The 12,773-nt window shown below is 35.9% G+C and overlaps 1 protein-coding gene across 3 annotated transcripts in view; it reads right to left on the reverse strand.

Moving 5' to 3' along the window:
• The window catches only part of LEPR (leptin receptor), an 84,808-nt gene that overhangs the window by 11,758 nt on the left and 60,277 nt on the right, over positions 1 to 12,773 (reverse strand). For all 3 annotated transcript variants that reach the window (XM_045835498.1, XM_045835499.1, XM_045835500.1), the window contains 9 exons: positions 11,919 to 12,209; positions 11,643 to 11,760; positions 10,588 to 10,787; positions 7,978 to 8,126; positions 6,976 to 7,135; positions 6,780 to 6,862; positions 3,319 to 3,535; positions 1,582 to 1,764; positions 95 to 190 (listed from right to left, as the gene is read on the reverse strand). In XM_045835498.1, coding sequence (XP_045691454.1) covers positions 95 to 190; positions 1,582 to 1,764; positions 3,319 to 3,535; positions 6,780 to 6,862; positions 6,976 to 7,135; positions 7,978 to 8,126; positions 10,588 to 10,787; positions 11,643 to 11,760; positions 11,919 to 12,209 — 1,497 coding nt within the window. The remainder of the gene's footprint in view (positions 1 to 94; positions 191 to 1,581; positions 1,765 to 3,318; positions 3,536 to 6,779; positions 6,863 to 6,975; positions 7,136 to 7,977; positions 8,127 to 10,587; positions 10,788 to 11,642; positions 11,761 to 11,918; positions 12,210 to 12,773) is intronic.

Here is a 12,773-nt window from a genome sequence, read left to right on the forward strand (position 1 = left end):
AGTCCATCCGAAAGGGAATAACCAGATGGCAATGTTACCGCTAAGTAGGAAACCACCCACCTGTATACAAAGAAACTAAAAGTCAAAGTTTTACCTTGGGTAAAACTATTAATTATCTTCGGTTTACCCACTCCTTCCATAAATACTGGGTAAAGACTGAATTGATACTTATCAATGGGGATGAAATGATCTGGGGAGAAAACAAATTAAAGAGTCATTCTGACTGAATTAATATAAATGAGTGAAATCTATATAAAACAATTTTAAGTGGTCCTCCTGCATTTCCAGACACAGAAATTAGTTGTTATTTATGGATTTAAAGTGATAATTAGGGGAGTTTCAAAAACAAACTAAGTACTACAAATTCTAGTAATGCCAATAATTTTACAAATAGTACTTTGAAAATTTTACATAGAGATAGGAGATAGTGATTTTTCAAAGGCGTGTTCCAGTGACAGCTCCTCTGTTCAAGTTCACAGTATGAGTTTTTTGTTTCCCTGTCCAGGGCAATATGCTCTACCTCCTCTCCTGTATCTCCAAAGTAAGCAATAGTCCCTTTACATAGGAATTTCCCTTACTTAGTTTCCCCATCCAGGGCAGCAGGAAGACTAAAGTCTCATGAAATCCTATACAAGAAAGATGGGGGTGGGAAAGAGGAATCTCCTTGCCATATCCAGGATTCTAGCATCATGGAGGGTGACCATCTCCACAGCAAAGCTCAAAAATGAATCTATCAAGTGTTATTAATATGCAAAAGCATTGCTTTACAAGAGATAAACCTCTTTGAAGCCTAAATTCCCCATGGTTTAAAGAAGAGCACAGAGAGTAACCACCCAGACAGCAGTGCTAATTAAATGAATTTAATTCTCTGTCAACAATTTGTCTCTTTTTACCCTAGTGCTAATTCTAGGTCTTGGAAATAAAATAAAAGTATGAGTCTTTGGGATGATATTACATAATAAGATCATGGCAATCCTTGGCTTCCCTATACTTATACCTAACTCAGAGTTAGAGATGCTGTGTTGCGCACTTAAACTTTTTAATCACTTCCTGGGGCAACACGTCTACTTTTGGGAGTTTGTGCTGGTTTCTGTGACCAGGTCCCAGATTCTCAGACCTTCAGCACAGTACTCTCACTCATGGACAGTGAATGATAAGTCAGTACATGATCTGGTAGGACAAGTGGGCAGTAGATATCAAAATCCATTACAAATTAGTTTAAAGATAAAGGTAAACCTGAAAGCAACAAAAATAGTTCTCAAATAAATAAACCACTTTAAGCAGATTTTGGGATAAAATGTTATACGGTCATTGAAAATAATGATTAAAGGGAAAACATGTTTGTGATATATCAAAGGAATAAATCAGAAGAAAAGTGGTAGATGATAGAGTATTATGACAACTATGTAAAATACATGACAAAGGATCAAATGAGACAGAATTAAATGTTTATGATAAGGTGGTACATTACCAGCATATTTTTTAAGTTTCATTTAACTAACTGGCTCTGTTAAGTGAATTAGTAACATGTAGTATCAGACTAATCTGTAAGAGAAACTTACTAAAGTACAGTAAACTTACCATGGATATAATACCTCTTAACAGATGAAGGGATCCTATGCCATTTAATTTCACTGTCTTCATTAAGAATTTTCCACTCAAGAATAAAATACATCAGATTGTAATCACTAAGTGATAGCATCCAGGAAAGAATCACACAACTACTGTTTAAAGGATAAGCATTGAGTGACTGCACGATATTTACTGAGGGGAAAAGAAAGAAATTTATTTTTTAAATAAAAATTAATGAAAATCTCCTAATACTTTTGAAGAATATATAACCTACTAGAAAAGGGGAGGAGGTAGAGATGGCAGACATTTACACAAGTAAATATAATACATGGCAATTATTTTTGTATTACAAGAGTCACAGAAGCAGAGAGACATGGGAGTCTACGCTATGCGGGAGAAACAAGATGCTACCTAAAGCCTAAAAAAGGGCTCTTTGGAGAAGGTCAAAGTTGTTTTCCCCTGGAATGCTGCACCGGCCTATTAGTTATCCTTACATACTCCCTGCAAACTCTTCTCTCCCTCTGACCGAGCATGCTTTCAGAGCACACACCTGATCATTTTAACACCCTCTACAGAGAGTTCCACTTCAAAGCCTCCAGTGGATTTCCACATATGAGGATAAAATTCCTGCCAGATCTGCAAGACCCCAGGGCCCACACCTCAGCCTGCCTCTAGACCTTTAAGGATTTTCTGCCCTGGGGCACCCTGGTCCTCCTTCATGTCCCCTCCTGTGCCATAAGGACTTCTGTTCAGGCTGCTCCTGTCTCAGGAGCCAGTGCTCTTCCCCCTTCTCTGGGGAAGTTCGATTCCTATAACAACACTTCCTCAAGAAAGCTCTCACCCTCAACACCAGATCAGGTTTTTATTTTCTTTCCTTTTATACAGTTATATTCCTTTCCTGGGAACACCTTCCTGAGTTTGTAAATAAGCATTCACGTGCATGATTATTTGATTAATGTCCATTCCACCTGCTGGACTCTACAAATGCTGAGACCATTACAGCTTTTCTCACATTGGAATTCCCACCACGTTGCACAGTACAGCATTCAATATATGTTTCTAAAACATAGTGATTGAAAATACCTTTAGCACGTTTCATGGAGGAGATTGGTAAAGGTACAGAAATTTGAGTTTTCTATTAAAAATGTGTATTTTGAATAAATAATCCAGAGTAGAAACTCCTATTGAAAGTGGTTCTCAATTATCTGATTAATCAAATACATCAAAATTAACTAAAGAGGGTTCATCACTCATATTAAATGAATTCAGGTTAATTTTTAAGTCTTAGCAATTACTAGCATCTATATAATAGGTCATACTATTACCTATACATGTAACCCAATTAAACATGTACATGTACTTATTTTTATATATTTATATATATGTATGCATATATATGTATGTGTGTGTGCATATATATATATTTATATATATGGAGAGAGAAATTGAGACTGATTTACCTATGACCCCCATTGGTCTAAAAGTATCAGATTTATTAGAATATCCTCACTTACTATAATATTACTTTAACCATGTGCTACCACAAGAAAACCCCAGGACCATATTAGGTAATCAGAGTACAATCCAGTTTGTTATTTTTCAGACAAAGAAGAAATAAAGGTAAAAGAGAGACTTTCAGGTTCAGAGAATCATAGGCTTCTTGGAAGACCATTTAGAATGGGAGGAGTTTGCAAAGATTAAACATATAAAAGGGCATAGATTTACTACCCTATACTTTTTTCTTACCTTTGCTGATAGGCTGTGAGAATGTTAAATTAAAATTTGCAAAAGAGGCACCAATTGAATTGAAAGCCAGAACTGTAATGGTATGTGTTTGCTCTGTCCATTGGAAAGTGAAATTGGTATGATTTCCCACATCTTCTGACCATGTTCCATTGAGGGAAGTGTTATGTTTTACCACATATCTTCTCACGCTGCACAATGAGTCATGTTTCAACAGCGGCTAGAATAAACATGAAAATGGATTAGCTTAACAAGTAACCTTTTATACCAACTGAGCTCATGGAGCTCTGATTCTAAGTTCCCATTGGGAGGCAGGGGTCAGACCAGAGGCAGCACTGCCTATTTTCAGGCTGAAGTTCAGGGAGGTAGGGCAGGGAGGGGTCTGCCTCTGACCACAGGCTCAGTGAAGGTGTCATGTGGATATGGAACAGAGGAAAGTTATTTTCCCCATCCTGAGTTTTTTCTTAAGACTCAGAGAATAAATTATTGGAAGATAATGAACTATGGAAATAAACAGGAAGCTTTTCTACCAAAAAGTTTCACTCTAATTCTAAAGAAAGGAAAGGTTGACAGAAAGTTGAGAATTTCCTCATCTAAAAAGGGAAAAAATAAATAACCCTTTGGTTCTATAAAAAAAAACCAGGAAAGTTGAAAAATGTTAATCATCACATATAATAATCCCAATAAAATTTGTCACTCATTTTCCCTTCCCCTGATTTGCTGCCACTTCAAGTAACAGAGGCTGTGCACGACACCCCAGAATTTCAGTCCTACAGTTTAAAAAAAAATCATATCAGGTCACTGACAATTCCAGTGTCAAATGCATATTCAGTCCAATTCTATTCCACCATTCTACAGAACACACCATTTCACCCATCACCTTCTCCTGTGTCAGGTAAGAGTAAGTGCTGCCAATCCTTTGCAAACCCATAGAAAGCTTGACTCTGTACAACAGATTAGACTAGTGCTGCTCAATTTCTTTTTTTCCCTTTGTTATTGAGATTCCTATAAGTCAGAAATATCAGAAGGAAAAAAATACACAAGCACATATACATCTATCCCTGCAGGGCTTGAAATAATCTGGGTAAACGGGGAAGGAGGTTTTTGCAACCACTACAAGAATGAAGTGTCTGAAAAGTCACGCAAATTTTGCATTTTGTTTTTAAAAATCTATGTCAGGCTGTCGGGGGTTGGGGAGAGTACTGGATAAAAGAAGGTGAAGGGATGAGCCAAAGAACAAATATGCATCAAATATGTGTAATCCATGGACACAGACAACAGTGTGGTGACAGCCAGAGGGAAGGGTGGGCGGGAGCTGGGAGGAGGGGGCACAGGGGTGAAAATGGGGACGTCTACAATACTGTCAACAATAAAAATAAAGAAAAATTCTATGTCAGTTTTCATATGCACATATTTACTTTTGTAACCATCAATTAAAAATGAGATACGAGTCCTTACTTTTGGTACAACAAAGTTCCTCTAAGCTCATCTTGTGTATTTCCTGTCCCAGTCCCAAATCAAACATTTTTCAAGGAACCTTGGTTCCTTTTATTGGAGATTGATATTAAAAACAAATCAGGGTATGCTCCTTGCTACCAGAGTGCTATTACTTCAAGGCCCTCTCAGCTTATAAATCAAGGAATACATGTGTGTACACTAAGTCCTGTATTGCACACATCTACAAATATTTCTAAATGAATCCATCTGTAGCCATATTAATCTAAACAGGAATTCATACTGATGTCTCCAACTCTAATGCCTTACCACATTGAATCATTCTGGTTTTCTGCCCCTAGCTTCTCTATAACTAGTCCAAAGAAGAGACACCTGGGTCCCACCATCCACATCCATTTCCTTAATTGTTCAGTTCCAGTTTACATGTACAGCGGTATAAGAACTGTTAACCCATGCCCCATGATAATTAACTTTATCAACTAAAACCCAGTGCATAGTACCATTTCTTTTAGCTTTAACTTTAAGAATCCACTCATTTACAAATATAATTAGGCCTGCACCTTTTTCTCCCACCTCCTTCAGTGCAGTTTTTCATAGACTTGTCACACAGTTAGATTCATTTGTCCCAGCCTGGGTTCCATCCTGGAATCCTCCAACCCCCGAAGTGATTTATGTTTAATTTGCATATGTTAAGGTTTGCTCTTTGTGCTATAAAGCTCTACGGGTTTTGACAAACACATATGTATTCACCATGTTATGTACCCACCATGGCATGTACAGAATAGTTTCACCACCATAAAAAATCCCTTGTGCTTCACCTCTTCAAACTTCTCATCAGCCAAACCCCTAGAACCTACTGATTTTTCTATCATCTCTACAGTGAAGCCTTTTCCAGAATATCATATTTTTGGAATCATTACGTAGCCCTTTCAGATGGGTTTCTGCCACTAAGCTACATGCATTTAAGATCCGTCCATGTCTTTTTGCAGCTTCATAGCAATTTTTCTTTGTCACTGAATAACATTCCATTGTATGGAAGTACCATAGTTTATTTATTCACTCATCTATAGAATGTCTTGGTTGTTTCCAGATTTTGGGGATTATGAATAAAACTACTGTGAACATGTACGTGCAAACTTTTATGCAAACACAAGTTTTCAAATCAGTTGGGTAAATACTGAATAGTGCAATGCTGGATCATTTGGTATGACTATGTTTAACTTTGTAAGAAACTACCAAACTATCTTCCAAAGTAACTGTACCATTTTACAGTCCCATCAGCAAAGAATAAAACTTTCTGTTGTTTTGCATCCTTGCCAGCAATTTATTGTCAGTTTTTTTAATTGCAACCATTCTAAGAAGTGTATAGTGATATCTTATTGTTCTTTTAATTTGTAATTCCCTAATAACAGATAATGTTTGCTGAGGACCACATGTTTGTCTCCCCAAAGTTCCAATAAAAAAAATCCATTCACTTGGGATAAATAAAGGTAGGAGAGAGAATGGTTTGAAAATTGTTAAGCTGAATATCCACTGTTTATGGAAATATCCATTGCTTATACGTCACCATGCAAAAAGAATATCTCTTGTTTTAGATGTCTTTGAAGTAGGTGGGGAAGGCCGCATTTACTTTGTTTAGGATTAAATATAAATAGAATTTTTGAACTTGAAGGAACAATAGATATCTTCTAATGCAATCCTACTTTTATATGGATGAGGCTGAAGAGTCTAGGTGACTTTACCAAAATAGTACTGACACAACCATAGTAAATTAAGCTGAGAATAGAATTAGAGTCTCCTAACTCGGCACTGGTGCACCCTCTACCAGGGACCTTAGCTCTCTGTGATTGCCTCTCAAAATGGAAATAAAATATGGGATTGCAGAGCATAAAAATGTCAGGATTATGAACAATGAAGAATAACACAGAAAAGCAGAAGTTGAACAATGAAGAATAACATAAAAAGGCAGAAATTCAACTATGAAGAATAGCATAAAAAAGCTGCAATACTTTCCAAAGTAAAGTGACATTTCTCTCTTTTTTAGTGATGTCTTCATTAATTATTCTCCAAAATTCAGGTCCTCTTATAGGAACTGCAAAACAACAAGGAGCCCAAGTTGTACATGTGTTCTCAGAAGTATTTTTCAGTCATATTTGAAACACACACTTAATGCATTTTTAAGACACTATCAAATTCTCTACAGACCTTTGATGTCCGTAACAACTGTGTAGGCTGGAGTGCTCCAGTCACTCCAATATCCCAGTCCGTCCATCCTCTTACAGCGCACCTGAGCAGCGTAGACTGCGCACAGGTCTGGCACTGGGAGACTGGCAGATTTTGATTTCGCATCATACACCTCATGCATCTGCAACATAAGTCAAAGCATCAGATTGATCATTATTAACATGTAGGTAGCTAAAGGACCCTGCAGTGCATTTTATTTTAAACCTTAACACTCCCCCCAAATTAAGAGGGAACTGACTTCACGTCTTCTGGCTTTAGAAATGCTCAAATTAGCCTAGGATCATGAGCTCTTTTGATATAAGGATTATCTTGGTTATCTTGTTGTTTTCTTCTAGTAACCAGATTTGGAGTGGTTCACTTGCTTTTATGAATTTTAACCTAGTACTTAGTCAGGCCTGCCTTGTACAGAATCTGATATTCAGTCTCCTCAAGAAACAGGTAAACAGTCACAGCTATGAGTATAATTCTATGTTTGATAAAAGCAGCTCCTTCCAAAATGTGTTCCACTGAACACATGTGTACTAAAGAATATTATTAGCTGTTAGAGTAAATAAGGGTTTCTTGGTGAAATGAATTTGAGAAACATAGCATGAAATACAGTCACAAATGTTTCTTTCATGCAGGGCCTCTTCCAACCTTGAATAAACTATGACTCTGCAGTAAGAACATACAGTGATGCAGCGTTTCCTAAACTTACTTAGCCATGCAAATTTTTCTTAAGGAACATTTTATGGAACAAATGTTCTATAAAAACTCACTTCAGGAAAATAGTTTGCAGGAAATTTTACTTCTTTAAAGGGTTAAACTTATACCACTCTAATAAAAATAGCTACAGAATACAGAGGATATACTAAATAAATACATCTTATGCCAGCAAAATAATTTTATGCAATACAATTCTTTAAAATTATAAGAAATAACATTTAATAAAGTAAGCTAAAGACATTTCTAGATAAAAGGTACCTTCCATTGTATTTCTTTTCCATTTAAACCATAACGAATCTGAAATTGAAGATCGTTCTCTGGAAAAATTGGCTTTTTCCAAGATATTTTCAATAATCCAGTTTTTACAGTAATTTCTGCTTTCACATTGGATGGAGGCAGTGGTTTCACTAGAAATTTTAAAAACAGTATGTATTATAGTAATAATGCTTAAAAAACATTACTATGATGTTACCTTATAGGTAATCTCCATACCTTATATCAGCAACTTTCAACCTTTTTCATCTCATGGCACATATAAACTAGTTGCTAAAACTTTGCGGCACACCAAAAAACACATTATTTTTTGTCAATCTGACAAAAAAATAGGTATAACTTGATTCATTCACACCAGACAGCTGTTGTTGAGTTGGCTATTGTCATTTTTTCTGTTTGACAATCTAAGGGAAAAGAGGACCATGCTCCTAACTAAATAGTCAGATGTTGCATGTTTTACAAATTCTTGTGGCACACTGGTTGAAAATTGCTACCTTATATTTATAAATCAATATCTCTTTTTGAAAAATTTCACATTCCTTATCTCATCTGATGGCCTACAATTTTATGTAATAAATAAGAAAGGGATTATTTTGCCAGTAGAAAGATTGTCCATGTCACTCTGCAACTTTATAGTAAAACTGGGTTAGAAATTGAGCCTTTGGCTCTGCATGCAGAAGATACCAGACTGAACACATGATAAACATCAGTAGCAAACTGTTCCATGCAGAGCTTTAATTCAAGGCAAACAAAAACAAAAACAAAAGCATGTACTATATCCATTTCCACATGTGTGAGTTTCAAACTCTTCTCCTACTATCTACTAGTAACTATTTGTGGGTCAAGGTCAGAGGCAGCCTTGCAGAGTGAAGACTTTGTTCTCTAAAATCTAAGAAAAACAGGCTTTAAAGGGGCAGAAATGGAGGAACTAGATTATATGTGACTAGGATAGGAAGAACTTTAAAAAAAATAGAAAAAGACAATATATAAACTTGATGTATTTAGGAACCAAAAGTCCCATGCCAACACATGCCAGAGTGAGCCTCTGAAGCACCACACTTCGTCGGCAACACTCCTATAAACTGTCGATGACCAAAACAACTAAACTTTGTCATCAGTACACAGTTTCTCTTGATTGTTCAATTCTTCATATACCAAGAAGGCATCCTTTACCAACTTGTAAATAACTCTTAAAATAATTTCTCCTCAGGAAAGGAAGTACAGGATAAATGTGTGAGAGACCCAAAGACACTAAATCTGTAATTGTACTTAACTGGATCAAATGGATAGCATATGGATATATTCCATGAATATCCAGCTTGCAGAAAAGATGCTTAGAAGTACAAAAGTTAATGTGGTCTCCACAATACTCACACTGGGAAATATGAAGAGGTGGCTACATTTACTGGGTGATAAAACAGTCACAGAGCCCTTATCTGGCTAGCCCAAGTTTATAAAGCTAATAATAAGTACAGCCGGCATTTGGATCACAAGGTATAATCTCCACATTGTCTTCTAGTACTAAGTAGGCAACATAAGCCCAATTTAAACTCCTTACTTAAGTACTGAAAAGAGTTAACACCCAAGCTATTCAGGTATAGAACTGAGTCCATGTTGCGCTTGTTACATATTACATGTGATGGTGCATCTGTGCATGTTTGAGGAATGGGGAGGTAGAGGGTTCTTTGCTATCCTAGGATATTTAGTACTAAATAGGTACTGCCCACAGTAAAAACACTTAACATGGAACCAAACTAAATTGAGTGTATGTGTGTTGATTAATTGGGACATTTATGTAGCAAAAGAAATCTAAACATCGGGTGTGTTTCTTATAGTTAATAAAACACAGATTTTAATTCTGATGTGTTCTAATTACTTGAAAGCATAATAAATAAAATCATAATTTTTGGCATAATTTCCCAACAGAATAATATATAGCACCAAAATATATTGTTTTACCTCTGCTGCACAATCACCAATGGGTTATTTCTCATAGATGCCACAGTAATACTAGAGGGCTATATCAATTTTTCCCAGGGCTCTCTTAATTCTTTGAGATCAAAATGTCTTTTTAAAAGTGTATTTAAAAGTTCACAATGGATGTCATCATTCCTTGTGTATTTTCTCTTTTTCACTTGCCTTTAGCTATTTTGAATCCTGCTCCCTAAACAGCCTCATAAATGAAAGTCTTGGGTTATTACTATTCAGATTACAAAAACCATCAGGATACCTAAATTAAATTTTGAGATTTAAAAATTTCAAATGTTTCCATAAGTACCTGGGTAGGGTGGGGGGTGGAAATACAAAGTAGTGCCTATTTAGAATATTGTTAAATTTCACTCCCAGTGACCAATATAATTCATCAAATAGTATGTTGAAATTATTCCTATTGCTAAAAAATTGTGCTGTATACAATTTAAAATGAAATCAAAATGGTAAAACTTTCTAAGGCTGATTGTCTTCTCACCCTCTGTGAACAGGAGAAAATTTAAACCTAATATGATCAGGAAATGGTAAAATATAACAATTACCCTGAATCAACCTAAATCCTAATCTTCTAATGAAAATAAAGACAGACAACAAAGTGTCACATACCCATGGAGTCAGGAACGACACACATTGGAGGAGAGTCAAGTGAACCCAAAGAGTGATTGACCCTTATCCACATTGTGTAGCCAGACAACAGAAAGATGGGCTGAAATACACACTCATAAAAACCATCTCTCTGCTCATGGCAATCTTTGGGTTCAGATGTGGGATGAATAGTTGGAACATCAGGACAGTAAAGGCTGTTCCTTGAAAGATATGAAAACAGTCAATTAATATACAACACTGATGAAAGCAGCAAGATATTCAAGAATTCTGTTCTGCTTTGCTGTTTAAAAGGTATAGTTTTTGCTCCATTGGAAAACAGACGTTCTTCTGAACAGGTATTTTTGAATTCCCAGTTGAGTCATAATCTTGTCTATCCATAAAAGCAGACAGTAACCCTTATTAAATATTTTATTTTGCACTCAGTGGGAATGTAAATGAAGTTCAATGGCATTGCTCTAACAAGGACATAATGACCCAATTAGAGATAGAACCAATAACACTTTGAAAGCTTAGCTAATATTATACTTAAGTAATACAACTTTAAGATCAAAAGTAATAATGAGCATCTCTGAGATGGGAAGGAAAATAAATTTCTCACACTTTCAATATACATTAAATTCCACAATAAACTACAAACATAGTTGATAGTAAATTACAGCATTAGAGTGTCCTAATATTTTCTAGTTCAAATCAATATAATTTTTAAAATAGTAATTCTTGATTTGTATATGAATCATATAGTCAAATATATTATTCATCTTTTCAGAGGAGAAAATCAAGAAAATACTGTCCTATAACTGAGTCCCTATCTATACCCCACCTCAAAACATACAAAGCATTTCTCCTCTTCCTTGAAATACCCCTTCTGCCACTATTTGCTCCTAATACAACATTACAATGGCTCAAGTAGCAGTTACTATTCCCTAATTAAGTATATTCTACCTTCCTCTTTCAAGAAGAAAATCTACAAGAATACTGCAGTAGCAATATTTCTATAGGAAATTTTTATCTCATCATATCCACAGAAAAATAAAAATAGCAAAAATAATACATACCTATGATACCTCAACTGCAAAGTACTTCCTGTGAGTGATGGGATTGCATTGGCTGACCATCTGCAAGTCATTTTAGTTAAGTACCCATCGGTTTCACATAATATTTTGATATTGACATCTATTTAAAACATATAGAAATATCAATGTATAGCAAAAACACCAAAAATATTTAATGAAAATAAAATTTCCTCAGATATTTCTTCAGTGGGACTCCACTACAGGGTCCATAAGACAAATGCATCTCGTGGAACAAAGTGAAGACCTCAGGCTGCTTACCCAGCACGTACAGCTCAGCATAGCGATGGTGGCACTCGTGCTCGCTGCAGCAGTACACTGCGTCGTAGGTGAACCTGCCTCGAGGTCTGGTGGCATTCACATTGGGAAGGGTAACTTGGCTAACATGGTCACCCACGGTGTCATACTGGCTTTCAGGAATTTTCTCAGCTAAATTCATCCACCAAACAATCTTTTTCGAGGAAAGGACCTTGTTTCCGTTTTTGTAGATGCAGTGAAAGGACACGTTAGACCCAACACTTGTCAGAATTTTGGGTGGAAAGTATAAGACATCTGTAACAAGGGAAGAAAGGTAGCAAATCAGATGACAGAAAAACATCATGTGAACAATTAACAATGTAAGAAGGATTCACAAAGCATCCAGGATGACGCTGCCAAAAATAAAATGGGGGTACCAAAGGACTGCATAAATGTAACTGCCTGTTTGTGTACAGTTGCCTAGAGTCTCAAGCATGCCCATTCACAAATACCCGACATTCCATAAATATCATCAGTACTTCCTAAACATAGAGACATTTTTACTGTAAAATGTCTTAGTGAGTAATGGACCCTTGCTAAGTGATAGGTAGAAAACTAATGAAAGTGAAATATAGGCTAATTCCACAATGACACGTCTTCCAGGGGATTTTGCTTACAATCAATGAATCTTAGGATGAGTTCTTAAATCACTTTAAGATAAAATCCACCCCCCCCAAAGGTGGTTGTTATTGTCTCATTAGAAAATATGAAAATTTCAAATTAGCAGAGAAAGTACACAAATAAGCTTTAAATAAGAAAACTATTTAGGAAATGTAAAATTAATAATTTACCAAATAACAAAGCAGGTCTGGAGTATCA

This window comes from Phyllostomus hastatus, unplaced genomic scaffold, assembly GCF_019186645.2.
Source record: "Phyllostomus hastatus isolate PE091 unplaced genomic scaffold, TTU_PhHast_1.1 phas_contig_209, whole genome shotgun sequence".
NCBI lineage: Eukaryota > Metazoa > Chordata > Mammalia > Chiroptera > Phyllostomidae > Phyllostomus > Phyllostomus hastatus.